The 25,427-nt window shown below is 43.9% G+C and overlaps 1 protein-coding gene across 1 annotated transcript; it reads right to left on the bottom strand.

Moving 5' to 3' along the window:
* Positions 1-1,163: 1,163 nt before the first annotated feature.
* Positions 1,164-25,178, bottom strand: LOC141785928 (guanine nucleotide exchange factor DBS-like). Its single transcript, XM_074664554.1, has 32 exons — positions 24,902-25,178; positions 14,392-14,475; positions 14,002-14,116; positions 12,403-12,493; positions 8,623-8,736; positions 8,007-8,123; positions 7,777-7,926; positions 7,578-7,702; positions 7,385-7,499; positions 7,192-7,311; positions 6,761-6,952; positions 6,488-6,679; positions 6,232-6,385; positions 6,092-6,144; positions 5,937-6,016; positions 5,791-5,857; positions 5,597-5,712; positions 5,446-5,515; positions 5,248-5,340; positions 5,066-5,158; positions 4,869-4,994; positions 4,563-4,784; positions 4,393-4,485; positions 4,230-4,308; positions 4,071-4,143; positions 3,885-3,982; positions 3,203-3,295; positions 3,026-3,100; positions 2,003-2,112; positions 1,807-1,919; positions 1,609-1,712; positions 1,164-1,513 (listed from the first exon to the last, which is right to left on the bottom strand). The coding sequence occupies exons 1-32, from the start codon at positions 25,011-25,013 to the stop codon at positions 1,434-1,436; spliced, it is 3,519 nt and encodes a 1,172-aa protein (XP_074520655.1). The 5' UTR covers positions 25,014-25,178; the 3' UTR covers positions 1,164-1,433.
* Between the last annotated feature and the right edge of the window lie 249 nt (positions 25,179-25,427).

Genomic DNA, 25,427 nt, shown 5'->3' with positions numbered 1-25,427 from the left:
GACTCACAAAAAAAACTCCTCTTCACAAAATACATGCGGCGAAGGAAAACAAGGTGAGGTATCAGAGGACACATCTGTACAAGTGTAACACAGTCTCAGTCTTACGCACAATACACAGAATACCAGCCACAGTTTGACACAGACTGTTCCTTTATCTAGAGTCCTTTGTTTCACAGGGACAACATGTTACATGATTCAGTACAAAAATAGTTCTTAACTGCCCCAGATGAAGAAAATAATAGGAAATAACAAGGAAACATGGGTTTGTTAAGTAGTAGATGAATGCAAAGCATTCATGTGAGGGGGCTGGTTTTTGTGTTCAGTTACAAACATTCAACAGTGAAATAGAAAGAGGAAGAGATTGTTTTACAGTGCACCTTCTGGATTCAGTAGAAATTCTGTGGTTATAAAAATCACGTAATAAAAAGGTGTCATTCAGTGTTCAGCAATAAGAAGAGTGTCACAGCAGCTGGTTGAGTCATCAACCTGTACAAACATCCAGGCCCACCTCGCTGAAAGCCACACTGAAAAGTCAGACGTGTCAGTATTTTTTGCACCTTCCATCATGACGGCTCCTCGGCTACATCGTGGTGTCAAGTAAACACGTATTGCTCTCGGTGCAGACATGTCAGGAAGGTCTGACGGGGCCTGGTTAGCTCTGCTCAGTGATGATGTGGAGATGCTGTCACATGCCTGAGCGGGGCTGGGAGCGCAGGGAGGGGACAAAGACGGCTTTTGTTGGTGCAGTGCAGAGAAATGAGAGGTGAGTGAAGTGGAAATGAGATAAAATGCAGCGGTTTGGATTGCTGTGCATGTCTGCTCAGAGTTTGTTACATATAAGAAACCAGATGCATGACTGTGTGTGTGTAAAATGTGAATGCAAACTTTTAATCTAAATCTGTCTCCGCAAAAAAAAGACATTAGGCTCTGAAGTGATGTAACCTCCTTGAGTTATTTCTGCACAAAGACTTTTTCAGGTGACATAAGCAGGTATGCAGTCACACCTGCCTGCCCACACGGCTTCTTGGGCTTCCTGAGAGGTGAATCCAGAGCAGATCAGAGGAGCGTTACACAACAGGGCTTGGAAAAAGTAAACAAAAAAAAAAGTTGAGAGGATGTGTTTGTGTTGGCGTTTTGTAGGCGTGGTCAAAGCGGGAGGAATGAGCTGCCTCTTTTCACAGTGTAGGATAAATGTGAGCCAATGTGTCTGTTTCAAGGTGTGAGGTTGAAAGGAGGGGCAGATTTTGAACATTTTAAGCTGCTGGCCCCCTTTTTTAAGTGCTGAAACTTTTTAAATCTGTGCACTTTGATGCTACATATCAGGGTGGGTATTTCAGTGGGGACATTTTGCCTCTTCATGGGAGCTTTGGTGTTTGGTTTGGGAAAAGAAAAGGTCCGATTGTGTGTTCTGTGAACCCATGGAGGAAATGTTTTCATGGTTTGATGTCGGAGTAGCTGGTGTAAGTCTCGCTGCAGCTGGAGGAAGTGCTGAGGTTGCCGGAGACGCTGCCATCTGCAGGACAAACGCACAAACAACAACAACACAGTGAGAAGAGGAGACTCAAGGAGTACATAACAGATGAAGTGATCATGTTTGTGAGGATATACCTGAGCTACTGAGCGACTGAGACGACTTGGACTCTGAGATGAGGCTGAGAAGGTTCGCTGCGGCCACCCAGCCCTCCTTACTGGTGCGGAGGTTCTTCACAAACCTGTAGAAGACACCACAATGAGAAGAGAGTGTTCAAACTGAAAATAAAACTCTAATCTGAGCAGAAGATCAAACTTTATAAAGTTTGAACTCACCACTGTCCCTCTTCTCCTTCTCGGATTAGCTGCACCACGTCTCCGCTCTTCACGGACAGCTCCTGAGGCCCCGCCTTCTCACAGTCCGCCACCACTGTGTACTTTCCTGGCGCCTGAAAGGTCAACAAAGACAGTGTTATTGATAGGTTGAAGGAGTCAAGTGGAGAAATTCTGAAAGAAGTCTAAAGAGACTCACCAGCTTCTTCCCCACGTCGTCCTCGGGGTCAGAGTTCATGGGGTCCTCGCCGCTGGAGTAGCCGTCGTTCTCTTCTGAGGCGTCCACTGAGAGAGACGCCTTGTTCCAGCCTGAAAGTGATGGGAGGAGAAATTAGAAGACTGGGAAAGAATCTGATCACTCCTGCTCCATGTGGCATTAAAACATACACTCGCTGATTATTAAACTCATTAAAAACTCTAGATTTAGTGACAAGATCTTAAAAAGTGGAGATCAAAATTTGTTATGGTGTTCTTCAGAGGATGTTTGAGGAAGCTTAATGCCACTTGGAGAGAGTTGCAGTGACAATAAATTCCACAAGGTGGAGCCAGAGGATGAGCAGTGGTGAATGAACACATTTAAACCACAGACTGAGGATAAGAAGTGGACGTCATGCCTCAAGCGTGGGAAAATATGGCCTCATTCAGAGTCGAACAGGTGAAAACAGAGCTGATGGCTGCGTCCACTTCTTATAAAGACATTTAACCCAGATCCTCCAAAATCAAAACCCAAAGAAAAACAAACCCAAGAGTTTCATCAACTCAATCCACTCCAAGGCTTCTCAGAGAGAGAAGCTGTTTCCTCATTATTATCCACACCACACAGCCAGAATCAACAAATGAAGAGGATTGAAGAGACTGATTTCAGGAAAACACCTCTAAATCACGCCGTAATGCCAAGAACGGCTTACTCTTTACCTCTGTTAAAAATCACTCATGACCACCACAAACCACAGCACACATCAGCTCCGCCTCAGAGCGGCTCTGTACCTCGCCGCTTGCTCTGTAACAGACTAGAGGTACTCATCCATTTCACTTTGCTCAGAGTGACGTGAGACGGCGGCTCTGCGTGGAGAGAAACAGCCGGCGAGGACAGTGAGACACTAAAACAGTGAACATGAAGATGAAAACACCTCAGGGTTTGCTCTTTCATCACTCTGAACCCTGACACAGATGTGTGAGTGATGAGGAATGAGAGGATGACTGACGGCCAAGGACAGTATACCTTTGAACCCAAATGGGGTGGGGTCGCTCTTAACCATGTGGCGTTTGGAGCCATGCTCAGGGCTCAGGGCAGAGCCTGATCGAGGAGAGATAAGCGCAGAGGAAGAAGAGGAGAGGTGAGAAAGAGGAGCAAAGTTTACAGCTGAGACTGAGCCTCCTTCCACCTCCTTCTTGTTACCTTTAGGACTCTTGAGATTGCTGAAGCCCTGCAAAGTAAAACGCTTTTTGGCCACAGAGGACCTGTCAGAGGTGGGGCTGGTCACCGCTTCATCTGGAAACCATGGTGTGAAATGGAAAGAGAAAGAAGAGCGCACAGGCAGAGAGAGGAAGCGTGGAGGTGAAGATGAAGAAGAGAAGAGTTTTTGAGCTCGCTGGAGTTTATATAAATATAAACATATATATATATTTTTTTTTTTAAATGTCTATTTATTTAATTTTTTTTAAATTATGTTTTTAAGTTTATATTCTTACTTTATTACGTCTATTATTATTATTTTTGTTAACGGTTAATTATTTGATTGTTTTTCTCCATTTTAGTTTGGTAGCTTTTCAGTAGCCCATTTTATTTAATAATAATTTTTTTATCTATAATTTTTTTTTTTAAATAATTTTTTTAATGTCTTTTTTATTTCATCTATAAATATATATGTATATGGTTAAATTCAAAACCAAAAAACTGAAAAAAAAAAGTTTGAAAAAAAAATTAATTAAAAAGAAAAAATAATAAATAAAGGAATAAATAAAATAAAATAAAATAAAATAAAATAAAATAAAATAAAATAAAATAAAATAAAATAAAACAAAATAAAACAAAATAAAATAAAATAAAATAAAATAAATAAATAAGAGAAAATCCTCACCTTTGTGTTTGGGCGAATAGTTGACCTCAGAGATCGTGCTCGGCTCCTTCTTCTCCTCCTGCTTCTTCTGGTTTTTCTGAACGTTGCTACGAAAGGGACTGAGAAAGAGAAGAAGAAGAAGAAGATTTAATAACACAAACTCTGACCTCTGAGAGTAAAATCCTCCTCCTGACCCTGAGCGCCCACCTGAGGGAGATGGTTGTGTTGTTGCTGGTCTGACTCGGGGAAACAGGGTCTGAGCTCTTCTGCTGGATTGCATCTTTAAAAACACGAAAGCATAAATCAGAGCTGAAGGAGGAGAGACTAAAAAAGGAGAACACGGAGGAGCTGATGTGGCGGTTTTACCTCTGCAGGCTTGCAGCTGCTGCGTCAGAACTTTGCGGATCTCGTTCACCCAGGACGTTTTGATTTCTGGATTTGGAGCCTGGGTGATAAAGAAGTAACGTAGCATTAGTGAGTTATTTTTCATCATCTGTGGTTAAACAGAGGAGGAGGTGTGAGGCATCACCTGCACGATGAAAACTTCATCCCTGGAGTTGCACCAGATCTCAAACTTCTTGTTGTCTCCTTTGGCGTTCTCCGTGAAGCCCACCGCACTCATCTGAGTAAAAATGAAACAAACGTCATCATCCAGCTGTTTTTAAAGACGCTACACAAACGTGACAGAGCTCTCCTTACGCTGAGCGAGTGTTTGAAGCTGTAGGACGGCGCCTTCTCGTAGCCCTCGCCGTTCTCCTCCCTCCTCTTGCAGAACAGCAGAGCCTTCTCGTGCAGGAACAGGTGTCGCTGCATGGGCTTGAAGCGGGCCAGGTCCTTCACTTTGGCGTGGCCTTTTTTATGCTCCGTCCACACGCTGAAGGAGCCCTGCATGAGGAGGCGGCCCAGCTCTGAGAGGTTACCCTGAAACACACACACACACACACATTAGCTGCAGAACGACTCGCTGGAAAAGAATCCGTCTGATTCACAAGCTTCTTCTCTGACCTCGTATCCTGTGATGGCGATGAGGTGCATGGAGTCGTTCACAGCTTTCAGAATCCCGAGGATGGAGGAGAGAGCTTCCTGGAGGTCGTCGCAGCCGTCACAGCCCTTACTGTACTTTAACAACTCCTGGAAGCAGAGCACACGATGAGAACAACACACACACACACACACTCAGAATAAACGCTCAGTGATCTCACCTTGAGGAGAAGCTGGTACTTGGTGATTCTCTGGACGGGTTTGAGGAGGTAGGAGTCCAAACCAAGTTTATGTTCAAGCTTCTTCTGGCACTCCTGGTTGAGAAACACACAAAGAGATGCAGAGATGTTTGAGTTTCATCTTAAAAAAGGATGAAAAGTGATGTTAGGGGGTGAAAGGAGACCTGGAAGAAGGCACAGTCGGAGCACTGCCTCCACAGGCTCTCGGAGCGAGGTTTATTCTGACAGTACGCCTCGTAGATCTGCAGGTCCTTCATCTACACACACACACACACACACACACAGAGGAAGATGGACACTTTTTTTAAGTGATGTGACTTCATCAAGGAAGAGGAGGAGAAGGAGGCGACGTCAAGACTTACTCTTTCTAGAAAGCAGCGTCCTACAAGTTCAGGGCAGTCAGTGTATGTTTCCAGCTCCTTGAGGAACGTCCTGCAGAGGAAAAACACGATGAAACATCAGACTTAAACGCGTTTGAGTGCATTTTGTTTGTTTTTTAGGACAAAGGATGACCTTTTGTGAAACTGGTAGATTTCCGACATGTTCCCAAACAGCACGTCCTTCTTGCTGAGCAGCGTGTTGGGGATGAGGTGAGCCATGGAGGGATTATCCATCTCTGCTGCGTAGCCCTGCGACACACATTTCCACATATTACAAAAAAAGCACAAACTCATCATTGCAAAGTCAAATTATGACATCATGCTTACCTCCAGCACGCACAGCAGCTCCTCCACGTACGCCCTCTCCGTCTCCAGGAGCTCGTTCATCACATGGCTGAAAAACAGAAGAGGAACGCGTCATGAATCTTACCTGTGCTGCTAAAACCTGAGAGTCTGTGAGGATGAGGCCTCACCGTCTGAGTACGGCGAGGTTTTCTTCTTCTTCTGAGAGAGAGGCGTGTCTGGTGCCGCCGTTGTGAAGCGGAGACTCCGTCTGGAAACAAAAATATAAAGATTTAACATCTTTTGAATATTTCTTCTGAATAAAAACATCAGGAACATAATCGACCTTCTTGCAGATGACGTTATCGGCAGAGTATCTCCTCTCCTTCCTCTGTTGATCTGAAACACACAGGAAACAACACACACAGTTAGCTTCCTATCTGATGATGAAATAGTTTGAACACATCAGTTTGTGTGCGGACGTACTGGGAGAGGACAGAGGAGACTTGACTTCAGGTCTAGGCGCTACAGGCTGGACTGGTCTGGTCTGTTTGGCGGCGAGTTTCTTCAAACTGACGCGTCTTTTCTCGAACATCTCCTGGACGGACGTTTGCTTCTGGAAAATCCGCTCCACCTGGTCCTAATGGAGGAGAAACACACATTCAAAAAGAGATTCAGAAATATCAAATTCACATAATGTCACTATCGTTTATTAAATGTTTTAAAGCTACTGCTGACTGACCCTGAGCTGAGTAGAGAGCACTGCCTCAAACTGGCAGCAGATGGCGCCACGGTCAGCGAGCATGTGCACAGAAGCTGTGTCCAGATACCGCTCCAGCTCCTGTAGAGCTGCTTCAGCTCCATCCTGAGACTGACAGCGGTCCACCGGCTGGCTCGCCAACAAAAAGATCCCCTCCTCACACCACCTCGACGCCTAAAAGTGAAAGGAGAAGATTAATGTGAGTGAAAAAAAGGTGGAATCTCCCTTTTCTCCTCTTTTTAGGGAGCTGTGTACCTTCTCCAGGGAGTGGTGCAGCTCCATGGCTCTGAGGAGGAGGTTCTTCTTGCTCCTCAGGGTGGAGCTGATGTCCTCACACACTCCTCTCAGCTCGCTGCACTTTGGCCTGATGGAGTCCTCAGCGTAGTGGGAGTTTTCTATCAGGCGGTCGCCTTCGCCGGCAAGAGACAGGGCGGCGTCTAAAACATCCTGCAGAAACACACAGAGGATGATAAGACGAGAAGCTCCACCTTCTTTAATCTCTATCATTTTATTTTCATCCTTCAGAGGAATCCTGAGAAACCAGCGCCTGATAAAAGCCTAACGCCGTCACATGCACAGGCCGCTCCTCTCCCTGTGGGGGATGGACGGTGTGTGACATTGATTATATAATCGACCACGCAGCCTGGAGGAAGCTAGCAGGTGAAAGTGATGAGCGTTTGGCTTACACAGGCCTTGCTCTCGTGCCCGCTGAGCTCTCGGAGGACGTGTTCAGCGTGGGCGGGGTTCACGCTGACCTCGGAGAAGCCGGACAACCTGTCTGAAGTGGCATCAAGCTGGCCTCGCACCTGGAAAGACACACACATGAGGTTAACTCCCACCTGATGGTCGCCTCATCAGACGCACAGATTTACCACTCACTTCACGGAAGTGATGCTCAAAGTGACGCAGCTGCAGACACTGCTCCAGCTTGGTGCGGTGACGCTCCCAGAAGTCGTCGAACGCCGTTTCCGTTTCATCCAGCTGACCAAGGAGTCTGAGGAGAAGAAAAAAGAGCCAGAATGAATCAAACATCAACATCTCCTGCGTTCATACACACACTGTCTTCCTCTACCTCTGCACGGTGGCTAAGTTCTCCAGCTCGTCGTAGGTCATGCTGTATTCAGGGTCAGTCTGCAGAGGCTCATTGATACAGTCCAGCAGGCGTCCTCCTTGAGACAGCGCCACCTGTAGGTCCTCCTGGAAGTTCAATAAACAGGTTTTAGAACCTGCACCCCACATTTCAACACACTTTCTCCATTCTGACGTCTGACCTTCATGGCGTCCTTCTTCAGCGTGTGTGCGTGCAGCAGGCCGGTGGTCGCCTCTGTGTCATTGGGCAGCTCTGTCTCTGCAAGCTCAGTGCCGAACGCCTGCAGGGTCTGAGCCGTGGTCTTCACCATGAGGGCGAAGGCTTCGATTGCCTGCAGAGGACATGTTGAGGATTTACACACAGACAGATCAACACATGTGCTGCAGATGCAGGTGTTTGTGAAGTACGTACAGTGCGGTGTGAGATCCAGCTCTCATGGCAGTACTCCTGCGTGCCTCCCAGCTCCGTGGTGAGTTGTCCCGGGTCGATATAAGCATGGAGCTCAGTCACTGAACTCAGCATCACCACCTGAAAAAAATACAAACGTTAGTCTGCAACATCCACAAGAGGATCACACTGGAAAAAATAAAATCTTATCAAGTGTTTTTGTCTTATTTTCAGTAGAAAATGTCTTTTTAGACTTGATATGAGCCACATTCACCTGACCAGTCCAGAAAAATGTCTTGTTTTTTATCAAGTAAATTTTTTGGGCAATTTTTTTTTTCCTTGGCAATTTTTTAACTTTTTTTTTTTTTTTTTTAACTTTTTTTTTTTTTAAATTTTAATTCAACAACACATACAACAATAACAGTTCTTCTACTTTTCTTTTTTATTTACAGCTGTAACTATATTTTTCCAAATTTTATTAACACAAAAAAAGACAAAAAAAAGATATATTAAAAAAAAAAGTAAATAAAAATAAATAAAATAAAAAAAATGAAAAAAATCAAGTATAACGGAAAAAAAATCAAAACAAGATAAAAACACTTGAAAAGATTTTTTTTTTTTTGCAGCATTCCTGCATCACCTTCATTTTGAACTCATCCTTGTTGAACTTGAACAAGAAGTCTGACAGAGTCCGCTGGAACAAAGTATTGGGACGCAACACCAGAACCAAGTGTAAGTTCCCTGGAAATGAACCCTGAGAAAGAGAAAGAGAAGCAGAAAGTCAGACATGTCACATCCATCCCTCTGCAGAGCTGTAACGCTAATCTCCAACAACCATGAAGACTTTTCTCAGATTTAACATCCATAAACTGCCACAGTTGCCTCTTAACTGCTGTGACTTTAAGGTAAATTAGCCCCCCGACAGCCGGGAGTGAGCACAGTTTTTGTCTCTACACCTCAGGTTAAAGCGGAGAATTGCCTTTTCGCGCAGACGGTGGCCCAGGAGGCCACTCAGCTGAAAGACTGTATTTGTTACGGCTCTGTCTGAACCCCGGAGTGGATTGCTCCACCCTGTTAGGCATCATAAATCAATGCAGGGTGACATGTCCACAGAGATGTGTGACAAGCTCATGAAATCTTTAGCAGCGCCATAAATAAAGTCTGTAGAGCCGGATAGAAAGGTTAGGAAAAGATGTTGAACAGTTTCAGGGGAAAAAAACGCTGCATGAGGCTTTAATTCATAGTCATGAAATGCCTGCACTGTGTCGCCATGGAAACCAGTCTCCTCAGGAAAAAAAAGCATGGAGGGAAAGTGCATCACGTCATGCAAGAGAGGAAGAGAGGAGTGTGTGAGACGAATCAGACATCCGATGGAAACTGATATTTTTGGCTCTTGCGCAGACTCCACCTGGAGATTTCACCTCACCTCGTTTGCTTCCTCTCTCTGTCCGCGCCAAATCAACATCTGCACAGGGCCTAATTAAAAACACACGACACAGAAAGCAATCTACCCTCGATTAGAGCCCATTAAATTCAATAAACCCTGAGAGGTCCTGCTTTCATTTGTACCTCCACATTAACATGACAATACACAATCTGCTCGCTGCGTCCCCCTGACGGATGACATGCTAATGCTCAAACGCAGCTACATGTGCACACACACACGTCTGAGGGGTAAAAAAAGAGAGCCCCATAAATAAATGATAAGGATTAGGATGTGGTTTTCTCTTGACCAGGGTGATTTATATTCGTACAGGGAGGAGGATGTGCTTCAGTCCCCTGGGGGGCTAAAACACCTCCCTTTAAAGGAGCGTCTGCTGTCCTGCTCATAACAAAGACACATGAGGAGTGTGTGTGCAACAGTATGGCTCAGTAGTAGAAGAGTCCTGGCACATGTGTGCAGTGTTTTGGATATTTGGTGCACCAGCTGTTGCACATTTCCCTCTGGTTTTTATTTATGTCTGTTTTATAACTGTAGCTGTGACTTAATCTGCGGTCAGCACCATCTGTGTGCGGCGTGTGACGGCCTGCGTACACACGTGCCGCTCTTTAATCTCTCCCCTTTACATGACAATACTGCCCACTCCTCTGTTTTCCCAGCAGTGGAATCAGCGAATGGCAGCACGCGACCTTGAACAGCCTTGATGGGCCCGGCGTCTCACGGGGGGGAAGACAACGACCTTCAGTCTCCCTCCAGTAAACCTGTGTGGGATTGGCTGGTGGACAAGGAGGAGATGGGGCGTGAAAGATAAAGCTGGAGGAGCGAGGGTGAAGTTTTACTCCATGTTTTGGATGCAACTCCATCCTTCCTTTCCTTTCCTTTCCAGAAATAAAACTCAGGAAGGATGAAAGGGTAATGATGATGGAGCTACAGTCAGGAGTAATGAGCCTCACACCGTTCCCTACCTGGTGGAGAGCCCATTAAGTGGAGAGGAAGGTGGGAGTGTCACAGCGTGGCAGCAGGAGCTTCTCAGCAGGAGAAGCCCTCATCTCCTGTACCCCTCTTTCCCTCTTTTTCTGCTCTGCTTTTGTGTTTCTTTGTTCCCTCAAACCAATTTCTGCTTTTCGGAAAGGTCGCTGTAAATTTGAAGCACGCTCCCTCCTCAGCCGCTCTGCACTTTGAACTTCAGAGAGAAAAGTCTGCAGAAGAAGAAGTAGGCTACTAGGGTAATAGCACACTCACATCCACAACACAATTACAGAGTCGTCATTGCACACAGCCTGTGAGACTCCACCACCCACTCCTGCATGAGGCGTATTTTTAACCCCCGTCCTGCATCAACACAACACAGTCACCTCATTTCAAAGCTGCATCCTACACAGCGCTGATGACTCAACTCGGACAGAACCAGAACGTAAAACACAGGTTCCAGGAGCGGGGACACATACAGTGAGCAGCAAAATATTCATTACAGCCAGAGTGACAATCCAAACCTAACACACACACACACACACACACACACACACACACACACACACGGAGGTGACAGCAGCAGCTACACCCACAGATCTGTGTTAAACACATGTAGAGTAATCCTCACACACACCAAAACAGTTATTGAGCAGTGGAAGGAGCTGATCCCAGCACACAAAACAGAAATGGGGACACAAGAGGGAAAGGAAAGCACAGTTTGGGAGCACCATAATTCATAATTTTTCAAAGATTTTCTGTTTTAAATAAACATACTAAGTTACTTTTATCCTCATGTAACATATACCATATTGTGCTGAAGAAAATACGGCCACTTTGAGACTTTGTTTATGTCACAGACATGCTCTAATTTTTATTCCAAGTGTCTGTGTTCTATTTATTGTATAATTAATATTATTATTTATATTCACTCTTTTACTTTGTGTAGAACTTTTTAGTTAATTTTCTGGATTATTTTATAAAATACTTTATTTTTATTTTTTGTATAAGTTTGTAAGGCAACTATTTTTTTTATTTTAGAAATTAAAATGTTAATAATAAGAATTTATTTTTGTTTTTTATTTTTTTATTATTTTTAAGGCTTTTTTTTCAAAATATTCTTCAAAGCACTTTTTTCATTTTTTATCATTAAGCATTTTAAAAGCACTTTTCATTTATATTATCTAATTTTTAAATTAACTTTCTTATTTTTGCACGACTTTTCAGTTTATTTTCTTAATTGTTTTATAAAACCTTTTTTTCTTTTTTATTTTTTGTATTATTTTGTAAGGCACTTATTGTTTTTAGATTTTTAAAAATTAGAATAGATGGATTTTTTTGTTTAAATTTTTTTTTATTCTGTAAGGCGTTTTTTAAAATATTCTTTAAAGCACTTTTTTAATTATTATTTTTTAGCATTTTAAAAGCACTTTATATTTATATTATTTTTTAGTAATTTTATTATTATTATTATTATTATTATTATTATTATTATTATTATTATTATTATTATTATTATTATTATTATTATTGTAAAGCACTTTGTTGCAAAGTTTTGAAAAGTGCTGTATAAATAAAGTATATTATTGACATTATTTTGTTACTCTGCAGGGCACAGAAAAGTCTGACTCCAGCTCATTTGTTTTTTGTTTGTTTTTTTTGTGTTCTGCATCTGAGCCAAACAAATTATTTAAAACCCCAAAAGCTGCACATAAAACACAAACTAACTGATCATGGCAGCGGTTAAAGAGAGAGCACTGAGACCTGACAGGGAGAAATTACTGTTTGTGTCTGTGGAGTTTGGTGGTTTTGAGGTGAGCATCTTAGCATCTATTTCTGGTCTATCTGTGGTCAGGATCCTGAGCCTCTCAGTGACCAAAACAAGAAAATCAGGAAGGTAAGAACGCCTCAAAGTTTGAAGTCAGCTCTCAGAAGTTAAGTTTGGTTAAAACTTAATAATTCTGAGCAAATACAGGGACAAAGAAACACTCCACACACAGAGGGACTCACAGCGATGCGGAGCAGGGTAGCCCTGACGGCGGCCCATCGGTCCAGTCGTCTGTCAATGACCAGGATGAATCCTTCTCCTGAGGCTGCAACGCTGCAGGGGACAAACACAGACAGGGTCATGGGGTCAGTGATTTTCTGGAGCGTTCTGAAGAGCGTGAACTCAAGGGTGTCCTCAAAAAATCTGCCACACATGTACTGACGTTTGCTGCGATTCACCTACGGTTTAATCAGCACATGATACATGATTCTGTTTCTGTGGATGTTAAAGTGTGTCATCGGTATGATCACACAGACCCTTGTGATTTCCATGGAAACCTTGGCTCTGCTTTAACGTGTGTGTTGTGTGTGAATATTTTGCCTTTCATTCCACAGGCAGGACCATATGCAGCGTCTCATTAGGCTAATGTTTGTGTGTCAGCAGTATGTGTGTGTGTGTGTGAATGCAGTAATTGCAGCAAGTGTCCTGCAGAACATACTGACACCCAAAGATGCAAGCACAAACCGTACACACACACACGTTTAAGAGAGCATGCAAACAGAGCGATACACACAGCATATTCATCATAACATGTTAATATTTAAAATAAGCAACGCTAACCGGAGAACGCCGCGACTGCAAACCCTCAATCCATCCTCTACCGGACAGAATAATCACAGCACACAGAAGGAGCCAGCTGATTCAGAGCAAATTCAACGAATCCAGGACAAAAAAACAACAAAAATCCTTAAAATCCTGCAGAAACCATCCATTCCACCTTAAATCTTCCTCATTCTGTTGCTGTCAGTGTCCGTTTCCTGCATCATATTCATCTGTTAGCGTCTCGAACAGAGAGGTGACCGATCTCATCCTTAAAGAGCATCTCCCTCCTCGTCTCCTCCTTCCCCTCCCTCCTCTCCTGCTGCACCACCTGCTTGCCTGCTCTCAGCCAATCAGAGCTGAGCCCTGCATCTTGCTGCTCTCAGGCAGCCAATCAGAGCTCAGGGTGCAGCGGACAGGCAGCTGGGTGCATGTAGCTGGTGGAGGGGGAGAAAGGGAGGGGATTCAAAGAGGAGGAGGGGGGGGGGGGTTGTATGAAAGGTGATGAGGCAAAGGAAAAAAAAAAGAGGCGGCCATGACACACACATACACACACACACATACAAGAACATATTAAGAAATACATCCTCATCTTTTCTCCTCCCCTTTATCATGTGTGAGGATGGGAGGTGGGAGGGAGGAGAGAACAAGAGGGGGAGGAGGAAGGACGGAGAGAGGTGAAGGAAATTTAATTTAATTGGATAATTGAGATCATGTATTTGATTCTGCATCTTCTTTATGTGGATTTCTGCACAGGTTTCTTTGAATGCTGACACCTGCTGGCTCCATGTGGCATTACATCTGCATTAAATCATTTATTTTGATAATTTTAATAATTTATCTTTCATTTTGCATGTTTTATTCCTTAAGTGTTCGTCTTTATGCTCCTTTCTGCAGGATTCAGTGTGACACTGACACCTTGTGGCTGCATGTGGTATTACATCAGACACATGAGGCAAACAAAAGGTGAAGAAATGGGAGTGAGGCGTGTTTAAGAGTGTGTAAGTGTGTGTGATGCTAACCCAGGGACGCTGGTGAGGTAGGTGAGGACATTCTGGACCTCCTCCTCCTCCAGCTCGCTGAACGCTGGGAATTCTGGGAAGACCATGACGGGGCTGCCGTTCATCCCACGGCCACCTGGTGACAAAAAATGATGAGAAATGTTTTATTTGCATTTTTTTCTTCTTCTTTTATATTACTTTTATAAGCCATCATGTGCGTCCTCACACACACACTCAAACATGGCCTTGTCCTTCGTCAGTGGGTCAGGTTGCAAAGGAAATTTCACGGTGGTGAATTATTTACCCACTCAGCAGGCGTTAGCATCAGGGTAACCCAACACAGGGCCCCAGGAGTGTGTTGCTCAGTTTGAGACTTAAAGAGTTCAACTTCTTCGAGGGAGAGTGACCCACCTGGCAGGATGGCGAACTGTTTCTGGAGTTCAGAGCCGATTTCTGCCGCACAGAGAGGAACGCCAGCCCTGTGGACGATGTCATCTGAAGAGAAACAGAGAAAAACATCAGGTCTTTAAACGCAGAATCACAGAGAACCAGAACCAGGCTGTGAGGACTGAGCCACGCCAAGAATCTGGTGTGACCCATTTCAGAGTTTACAAGCAACAGCTGATCATTCTCTCAGGGTTACACACACTTTAATTCAAATAAGAGCAAGGTAAACAGCAGTTCCTCTCCTCTCTGCTCAATCTGGATTAGAATAATCTCATTCGGCCATCCCAGACGTGTAGAGAAGGAGAAAGAGCGTCCTCCCCCTCCTCATTTCCTCTCCATGTTCATTTCATCTCCATGTGTGACTCACGCATGCCAAACACAATGACTGATAATTGCGTACGACCATGTGTGCATGTGTGAACAATGCCTCTGAAGTGTGTATGAAGGAGCAGCTCTACGTGTGTGTGTGTGTGTGTGTGTGTTTGTGCATATAGACAAAGTCTGGCACTGAGGCTGGTGTGAGGGGAGCGTGGCGAGGGCTTCAGAGCAGTATGCCCGAGCTGGAGCTGGTTAAGAGTAATCAATTAGCGAGGAAGTGTAAAGCAAGCAAACTGTTCACACACACAGGAGCAGAACACTGCGAAAAACTGTAATCTCATCAAGTGTTTTTGTCTTATTTTGAGTAAAAAATGTCTTATTATACTTAATCTGAGCCACATTTAACTTATCAGGCCAGAAAAACGTCTTGTGCCAAGTTGTTCAGAGACAAAAATTAGGTCTTAATTGCTTGTAAGAAGTCAATCTGCCAATGGAACAAGAAAAATTTTCTCCATTGGCAGATTTTTTTTTACTTGTTACAAGCAATTCAGACCTCATTTTTGTCTTTAAACAATTTAAATAAGACATTTTTCCTAACTGTTCAGGTAAATGCTGCTCATATTGAGTCTAATGAGACATTTTTGCAGAGAATACGACAAAAACACTTGATAAGTTTTACATTTTTTGCAGTGAGCCAAGTCTAGGGACCTACAACCTCACTGCAAAAAACTGAAATCTTATCAGGTGGTTTTGTCTTATTTTAGTAGAAAAAGTATTTTTAGACTTAATATAAGCCACATTCACCTGAACAGTCCATAAAAATGACTCATTTCAAGTTATTTAAAGACAAAACTGAGGTCTGAAGATCAGGTCTGATTTTTTTTACTTGTTACAAGTAATTCAGACCTCATTTTTGTCTTCAAACAACTTGAAATAAGACACTTATCTGGACTGAACAGTTAAATGTGGCTCATATTGAGTATATTGAATAAATTGTTAGTTAAAATAAGACAAAAACACTTGATAAGATTTCAGTTTTTGCAGTGCTGCCCCTGCACGTCTCCATACGATGCAGAAACCGGGCAGATTAAGCGCTCAGATCCTCTCTAATGCTTTACAGTGTGCATTAAGCATACCATACCATTGGCTAGACAGTGACTCACACCACATGCTGCAGGTCTCATGTTAGCACAGAGCCGTGTGTGTGCAGCTGTTTACAGGATGTTATGGGTCTAAGTGCCATCATTAGGAAACACTAACGACATGTAGCTGTGGTCAGACAGGAATCTTTAGTGAGTCGTGCACAAACATAAACAGAGTCATAAAGCTGGTGAAGCAGCGGGCAGCGCTCCAGATATTAAAGGATTACATTAAAGGACGTTAGAGACTCAGGGGCCGTGCAGGAAACACCCTGTAGAGTCCAGGATCCAAGAGTCTGAAGGGAACTCCTTTAACCGACTCAAGCTGACCACACAGCTTCACCAAGCCTGTCATTTCAGCAAAAACAGCAACGGCACTATAATCAGCTTCTACTACAGGAGAGTGTGTGTGTGGGGTACGCTCTCACTCGACGTTATCTGTGTGTGTGACTCCTCCTGTGATCAGATTTTCAGGTGAGGAGATGAAACAGGAAGTTGAAACGCTCGCAGAGGCGACGAACTTATCAGACATTCAGGCGTCGAGCTGCTTTCCTCTCAAACTCCTCGCTTTGTCCTCCGCGCAATGAATGAATGAAATCAAACTGCACTCAGCTCGGCTGCAAGTGAACCCCCTTTACCCACACACACACACACACACACACACACACAGGGACACTGGAAGTGGGGCAATGCAAGCCAAACACAAATAGTGATTATGGGGGGGCGCTGAAAGAATGTCCCTCCTCCTTTTTTCGCCCCTTCCCCCCCGTTAGACCCTCTTTAACATTTCATTCATCCTTTTTTTTTTTTTATCAGGGGGCTTATCCAGGGGGCACATCACCCAGCGATCTGCACGTTAAAACTGAAGTTCACCACCTCATATCCTCTCTGTGTTCAAAGTGAGAGCATGAATCCGCGTTTTGAAGCAGATCGGAATTCAAAGCTTTTTCTCAGGGTTTTAATTACGAGACGGGAGAAACATAAAAGCAGACTCCGGCTTTCCCACTCTCAAGTGCCCCCTGGTCTGAATGTGAAAGCCCTGGATTTAGAGAGGTGAAAAGATAGTGAAGAGGAAGGTGCAGGGTTGCTTTACACATGCCTACATTTTTAATGTGTTGGCCTGCTGCGAAATGATACTGCGGGTGTGTTTTCACTGACGGAGAGACTGACTGTAAAGAAAAACATTATAAGACGAACAGGAAGTGTGAAGCAGAAGATGAAGTTCCTCATAGTAACAGGAACCTGTATGAAGTATGGAGAGCAAAAGCAGGAGGAAAGCATCTCCATCTGCTCGGATGGTATGTAACACATTATCAGCCTTAAAGGAGGAATTGTGTGTGTGTATGAGTGTGTGTGCAGGCTAAAAGTGGCCGTCTTGGTATTAAATGCCAGCAGACGCAGAAACGAAGCGAGGATTTAACAGGCGCTCTGCAGCTGTGTATGTGTGTGTCTGTGTGTGTGTGTGCACTTGTGTGAGGGAATCTGAGCTCTATTATCTGGCATTACAGGAAGGGTTTACCAAAGTCCCATCTGTCACACACAAACACAGGACCAGGGATGGCACACACACACACCATACCCCACAACAACTGGGTCACAGGGCCACATACACATTAATATGCCTGATTGGATGCTGGTTTTGCAAACATCTCTGGGTGGGAGTCGTTATTTTGATGTCTGAGAGTGACGTCCTCTCAGAGCCCGTCACCGTCCCTGGCACGGCGCCCTGCCCGACTGAATAGATGGCATCATCATCCTCATCATCTCAGGGAAACAACGCTCTACTGTCCCGTCCCTGTCTGCAGTCTGCCGTCACAACACACGCAGGTTCCACGGAAAACTCCCGCTGCATGCTCTGCTCACTCCATGCATCTGCGGTTTCACCCACCCCACTACAAAGCACGTCCTCGCAATCCTGTGGCTTCAAAGCCTCCTCCCTTCCTCTGCGTCCATTATTAGTAAAAACACAGAGTGTAAAAGCTCAGCTGAGAGTCAGACTCGCAGCGGCCTGTTTTTAGCCGCCTGAGGCTGTGACCACCTCTCATTACACCGTGCAGAACAAAGAGACTGAGAATAGCAGGGAGGAAATGACAGACGAGGAGAGGTGAAGCATCCTCAGTGAGTTTTCAGATGTTTACACTTATGATGAATTTCTTCATCTCTTTTACATCTAATTTATTTGATTTCCTGTGTTTTGCTGCCATCATCCCTTCCTCCCAGCGGGGTCATTAAAGATTCATCCGATCCACTTCATCTTAATTCAGCTGGATTGACTTATTGATCCTGCTCTCTTGTTTAAGTATTGACTAAAAGGTTCAATTACACATGAACAGCTGCAGCTAATGCTCCTCAAACAGGTGATTTCAGAGCAGGGTGAGTACCCAGCATCAGTGGTGTGCATAACTTTTTAAGGCCAGAGGTTGAGAGCTCACATTTTTGCCTCTTAAGAGGGCTCTTTGGTGTTTTTGCAACCAAAAAAGGAGCTCCTCAGTGCGTTTTTGCCTCCCAAAAGAGTCTTTAGCAAGTTTTTTGCTAACCATGACAACACTGTAACAGTCATTTTGTCACCAAACCAGGGCTTTTGCTAGTTCTTGCTCAAAAGAGGAAACATTAACTGGGGTTTTTGACACCAAAAAGAGATCTTCAGTGCATTTTTGCCTCCAGAGAAGTACTCAAGGAAGCTTTTGCTATCGAAGACAACACTATAATAGGCCTTTCACCACAAAACGAAGACTTATGACAGTTTGTGCTCCCAAAAAAGAACTTAGGTGAGATTTTGCCTCCCAAAAAGTCTTATCAGCATGATTTTGCCTCTTATTTTGCCTCCCAAAAGAGCTCTTTAGCATGATTTTGCCTCCCACAGGAGCTCTTTAGCATGATTTAGCCTCCCACAGGGACTCTTTAGCATGATTTTGCCTCCCAAAAGATCTTTTTTGTGTGATTTTGCCATGCAGAAGATCTCTTAACTGGATTTTGCCTCCCAAAAGATCCTTAAAGTAAGATTTTGCCTCCCGAAAGGGCTCTTTTGCATGATTTTGCCTCCCAAAAGATCTTTTTTGTGTGATATTGCCTCTCAAGAGATCTCTTTAGTGTGATTTTGCCTCCCAAAAGATCTCTTACGCACAATTTTGCCTCCCAAAAGATTGCATTAGCATGATTTTGCCTCCCAAAAGGGCTCTATAGCTGGCATTGTTGCAATAACCAGGACTTTAGGAAGTTTTTGCCACGCAATAGGGTCCTTTAGCATTTATTATTGTTCTCAAGAGAGCACTTTAGCACATTTTTTGGCTCATTTAGCAAGTTTTTGTCACTCAATATGTCACTGATCCAAACATTTTGCCCCCTTAACTGGGACATTAAGTCATTTTTGCCACACAGAAGAGCACTTTTGCATATTTTTCTCTTTTTTTTTTTAGTTATCTTTGGGACTTTTTATGCCTTCAATTTGAAAGAGGAGGACAGTGAATAGACTAGAATCAGGGTGAGAGTGAAGAGTGAAATGCAGGAAAGAGGCCATAGGCTGGTCACTAGCACAAGGGCGAACCTCATGGAGCGGGACCTGGACCACTAACGCTTCTTTAGTGTGTTTTACTACTCAAGAAGGCACTTAGAGGATTTTTGCCTCCAAGAGATCAGTTTATCAGGTTTTTGCCTCCTAACAGAGCACACTGCTCTGCATCCCTGATGGTTTGGAGGACGCTAAGCTCAGACTTCTAAACTTTTAACCCAAGGAGAGGCTGATACTTCATCTGATGGTGAAAACACCTGAGGGAACCTGCAGGGGATCTCCATGGATTATCATCAACAGCATTAGCAGAATAAAAAGACACACACACACACACACACACACTCTCACACACTCATGGTGGGACAGAGGGGGAGGAGATGTTGACGTTCAAACTCTCAAAAGGGTTTTGTGTCGGAGGAAACACTCGCTTAATGGGAGCAACGTGATTAACATGCTGTCAGTGTACAGTACAGAACACACACACACTCACGTTAGCGTCACTTTCACACACACTCAGGACCTCGGGACACAAATCTCAGCTTCAGATTGGGTTATGTAAGCGTCTAATGGAGTGTCACACCTTCAGGGCCGTGAGGAGACGCAGCAGTAACGGCTTCATTGTGTTTGTGCGTGTGTGTGTGTGATGATGTTAGTGGTGTTAACAGTGCAACACCTCGTCCTGGACGTCTTTACCACCACAGAAGAAGACAGAAGGGAATTATTATCTTCAACAAATCTGCTGCGTTAGATCTCAATGACACTTTTTCAACCAATCAGAGCAAAGATCCAGAAATGAGGATGAACTTCGACTTGTACACACACTCACTTCAACAAACATGAAGCTCTGTTTAAACACCTGGACGACCTGGCTGCAGCCTGCTTCTGCAAACACACAAACACATGGAAGCACCAGCACACTTCCCATCATCCACCTGTGTCTGCTCCACTTATTCACACACTCTCTGTCCCCACACACACACTGTACCTGTCATCATCTTCAGCTGCAGCCACAGGCGGGTGATATCGTGGCAGAGTTGAGACACTCGGTTCAGAGCCATCGTGTCGCCTGCACATGTATGCTCCCCTCACCTACACACACACTCACACATACTTTTAAAACACTCACACACACACACCCACACACACACTCTGTCAGAGCACATCGAGGTGGAAGTTCACGCTCTCCATTCTGCTCTGAGCGAGGAGTCCCACTGCTGACTGAGCTGTCACACACACACAGACACACACACACCTCCCCCTCTCATGTGTGCCCGTTAGAGAGGCGGGGTTTCAGAGGCTCCGCCTCCAGTTTCAGATTTCACTGTTTTCACTCACAGGGGAGGTGGGAGCCTCGAAAATAAAGAAGAAGAGAGCACAAAATCTGTTAGATGCTCAAATTTCCAGCTGACATTGAACGCACCAAAGTGCAGGCTCAAACCAAGCTGATGAAAAGTCTCTTCAAGAAGTAGAGGCTGCCAGAGGGGCAGCTTTTCTCACACTCTCAGACACACACAATGGCAGAGAGGACAGCAGGGGGACCCAGAGTACCACACACACACACACACACACACACCACACACAGTGAGAGAGTTGGATGCTGGAGATATGAAAAGACCCTCGGGAGCTGGGTTCATGAAAAGCTGCCCTGCTGTCAGAAACTCCTCACAAACATCTGAGCCAGGAAAAAAAGAAGAAGAGTAGGAAGATGTGTCATGTTTAAGTCTTATAAATAAACTTGAGGAGCCATGAGGCATTCAGGGCAGCCTTCAAACCCTGAAAACACACATGACATGTCTACCTTGAGAAACACGCAATTCTTTGAAACCAAAAGGGGTGTTAATGATCATTCTTGGGAGCTAAAATGCACTAAAGCGCCATTTCAGGAGCCATACCACGCTAAAGTGCTCTCTTGGAAGCCAAAACGAATGCTTAGGGCTGCTTATGGGAGCCAAAATGCCAAAGTGGCCCCTTGAGATCAAAAGTGTCCTCAAAAAATGCACAAAAGTTAGTGCTCCTTTCGCGCTAAATGTTCTTTTAGTTTCTTTTCACCACTGCTCTCAGGTGATAATATCATGGTATGCCTGCAGCTGTCGTGAACACACTTTAAAGTGCCCTCAAAGGGGCCAAAAAGCACAGATGTGCTCACTTTAGAACCAAAACACATGCTAAACTACCCTTTGGAGCCAAACCACGCTCACCACTGCATAAAAACCGAAATCTTATCAAGTGTTTTTGTCTTATTTTTAGTAAAAATTGTCTTATCACACTCAATATGAGCCAAATTCAACTTATCAGTCCAGATAGATGTCTTGTTCCAAGTTATTTAAAGACAAAAAATGAAGTTTGAATTGCTTCTAACAAGTTAAAAAAATCTGCCAATGGAACAAGAAAAATTCCTCAAAATTTTGCTTAAAACTATAATGATGTATTAAAACATTGGCAGATTTTACTTGTTCCCAGCAATTCAGACCTCATTATTGTTTTCAAATAACTTTAAACAAGACATTTTTCTGGACTGCCCTGCTGAATGTGACTCATATTAGGTCTAAAAAAACATTTTACACTGAAAATAAAAAAAAACACTTCCCAAGATTTCAGTTTTGTGCAGTGAAGTCCCCTCCTAGAAGCCAAATTGGATGCCAAAGGGCATTAAGGAAGCCAACAGCATGCTAAGGTATCTGCTCCAGAGCCAAAATGCACTTAAGTTCCCCTTTGAGAGGCCACTTATGGAAGCCAAATGCACTTAACTGCTCTCTTTGAAGCCAAGCTGAAATGTAATTCAATTTCTCTTAATCATGTGCAATGACAAATAAAAGTTATCATCATCATCATCATCAAACAGGCTAAAGTGCCATCCTGGATGAAAAAACCACGTTAAAGTGGGATGCTAAAGTGTCCTCAAAAAAAATGCACTGGACTTAGTGTTCCTGTTGTGCAAAATGTTTTTTTTTTCACCACTGCTCTCTGATGATTGCATGCTATGCTCACAGCTGTCAAACACACTTTTTGAAGGTTCCTTATAGGAGCCAAAAAGCATACAAGTGCTCGCTTGAGAACCAAAACACATGCTAAGCTACCCTTTGGAGGCAAAATGGGCTCAAATTCCTTCTAAGAAGCCAAACCACATGCTAAAGGGTTTTTCAAGGGGGGCTAAAAGTGCGCTAAAATTCCCCATTGAGAGCCAAAACGTGTGCTACAGTCACTCTTGGGAGCCCACATGCCCTAATGCCGTAATAGGCGAACATTTACTCCTCAGAGCCTTTAAAGTGCTCTTATGGAAGCTGAATAGCACACTTTAGTGCTAACTTCAGAGCCAAAATTTGCTGAAGTTCCTTTTCAGAAGCCAAAATGCACGCTAAAAGGCCCTTATGGGAATCAAAATGCGTTAAAGTGGCCCCTTGGAAACCAAAATGCCCTCCTGGAAGAATGATGCTAAAGTGTCCTCTAAAACACGCTCAATGTTCTTGATAATTCGTGATAATTGCATGGTATGCTCCCAGCTGTCGAGCTCAAACGGATAGAGTCAGCTGGCACAGGTTAGTCCAGGTCATATTTATCCAGGTGAACCAAAATCTACCTGCAGTGAGGCCTTCAAATAAAATAGGACACAGTTAACGCTGGCTGCATCTGCTCTGACTAAAATCTGGGCTAAAATGAAGGAATGTCACTTGAGTGAGCAGATTAAAAAGGATGTATGTGTGAGATTAAAGATTGGATTGAGGCTGAATTAAAGATGACTCTCTCAGTTTAGTCTGAGGGAAGATTATGAACAAATAAAAGGGATTTAAAGGCTTAAAAATAACAGGTCTGTTAGTGTGTGCACGTGTTTGGCTCATGTTAAATTAAGATGCAGGCAGATTAAAGCTCGCTGACTGCAGGACAGGAAACAGGAGAGGGTTCGTAATGGTGCATTTCCTGACTCTGCAGACACAGCTCCACCATGGATGTAAAAACACAAACTGATGGGGATGCAGAGCAGACGCTGGACGGTGCACACGGGATGTAACGGAGACCTGTTTGGTGCGAGGGATGCAGCTCAGACTACAGCTAGAATAACCCAGCTGGATTATTTATTTGAGATTTCTTCCCCTTCCCTGTGTCCCTGTGTCTCTGTGTCTCTGTGTCGCCCTGAGATCAAACAGGACTGGGCGAGCGGAGTGTAAACAGGAAGAGAAGAATTGAGAAGTGAGTCATGGGTTGAAACGAGCAGAGGGAGAAGTGTAGCGGTGAAAAAGATTTTAAAAAACACACACGGATAAAGTCATGCTTTAAACATGTGACGTGTTCGATGAGACTCATCCTTCCCCTTCCAGGTTTCGATGGACACGCTGCCAAAACTTTGTTGACAGTCGGTCATGAAACCAAAATATGTAGTAAAATAAAATAAGCCAGGATGCTCTGATGACATAAGACTCAAACAGCTGATACATGTGTGTCTAAGGCGCAGACTGTAATAAAGGATCAAATCCGGCACAGCCCTTCAGGAGAGGTGGCTGATGGGTAACCACTGGAGGAGACAGAAAATCAGTCATCATAGGAAAAAGTTTTATGAGGATGAGGTTTCATTCCCACCAACTCCTCTGCTCATGATCAGGACGACGGAGGTCACAAGATGTGAAACAACTTAAAATGACAGGGAGCAGATCATGAGGATGGTAAGAATGAAACACAAAGTACAAAACATCAAAACTAATGACTGGGAGCACATGACTTCAGTTTAAGAGCAGGAGTCCACCCTGGAGAAGTGCGTGTGGAGGCAAATCTAATTCTGCGAGTTTAAAAAGTGATTTTGGATTCTATTAAGGAGGAAAATCATCATCACCTGTCTTCATGACACAGCCTTTCCAGAATAGCTCTTTCTAAAAATACACACAGCGTCTCCAAAAACAGACCAAAGCCTGCAGAGAGGGCCCAGAATAGAGCTGAACCATCATCTGACAGACGCAGAGATCTGAGCACGGTGGTCTCAGCGTGCCTCATCAATGCAAATAGACTTTTATTAATTCAGACACGCCTCCTGGCTCTGCTGTCGGCTGGATAATTATGCCACCTCTTATTGAACCACCCTGAGTCAACAAGGATGTAGCAGTTTACTATATTAATACATACTGCATGTACTTTGGCTCACTAAGATGTGTTAACCAGGTGAAGAAGTGATGTTTACCTGTGCTTTAAATCCACTCATCACATTATAAACCTGATAAAACTCAAAGATTCAACAGAACTGTGGTCAAATCAGCTAGATAACAAAGGCCAAATGGAGAAAATCGATATAAATAAAGCAGGATAATTAAAAACTGCAGTGCATGATGGGATTTGGAGTTATGCAACGCAAATATTTGGTGTAAGAAAACAGGTAGATCCCATTAGGACAGGTATTTGAGCTGACACCACAACATAACCATGACTCAGCTCTACAAAGCGTCAACTTTAAGTAAAAACACACACTTTAAAATCTAAACACTCCTGTTTCACTCATAAAAACACACACAAAAGTTTACACACTCACTCTGCAGCTGCTGGCAGCACTGGCTGTATCTGTAGTAGCTCTCCATCTCCTCCAGCGTGATGCACACAAGACTCCCCCCCTCATCTTCCTGTGACTCTGTGCGTCCCTTCATACCGTCCCCTCCGTCTGATCTCCTCTTCCTCCCTCACTCCTCTTCTGAGTCTTCACAGGTAAGGAAGGGGAAGAAGTCTCCTCCGCCTCATCCTCATCGATTTCCTAAACCCTCCCTGTTTGTCTCTCCTTCTCTGACACACACACACACACACACACACACCTGTCAAAGTTTCTTGAGTAATCACACCACTCCTCTTTCTTCAGTCCCTCCTTGGTGCTGTGGAAGACTTGCGCGAGGGGGGAGAAAGTTTGACAGCAGTTGTTCTGCCCTCTTGTGGTCGAAGAAGGGTACAACCGTTCTTCAAAAAGCCAAATGTTAACATTAAAAGAATGGTTTCTAAAATTCATAACCTAATTTTGACGCTGAAAACATTCCAAAGAAGACAATCAGGGCCACTGAAAAAAAAAACGG

The sequence above is a fragment of the Halichoeres trimaculatus genome, unplaced genomic scaffold (assembly GCF_033239565.1).
Source record: "Halichoeres trimaculatus isolate MK-OKI-2021-1 unplaced genomic scaffold, fHalTri1.1 fHalTri1_scaffold_24, whole genome shotgun sequence".
In the NCBI taxonomy this organism is placed as follows: Eukaryota; Metazoa; Chordata; class Actinopteri; order Labriformes; family Labridae; genus Halichoeres; species Halichoeres trimaculatus.
This window is presented reverse-complemented; position numbering and strand designations above follow the sequence as displayed.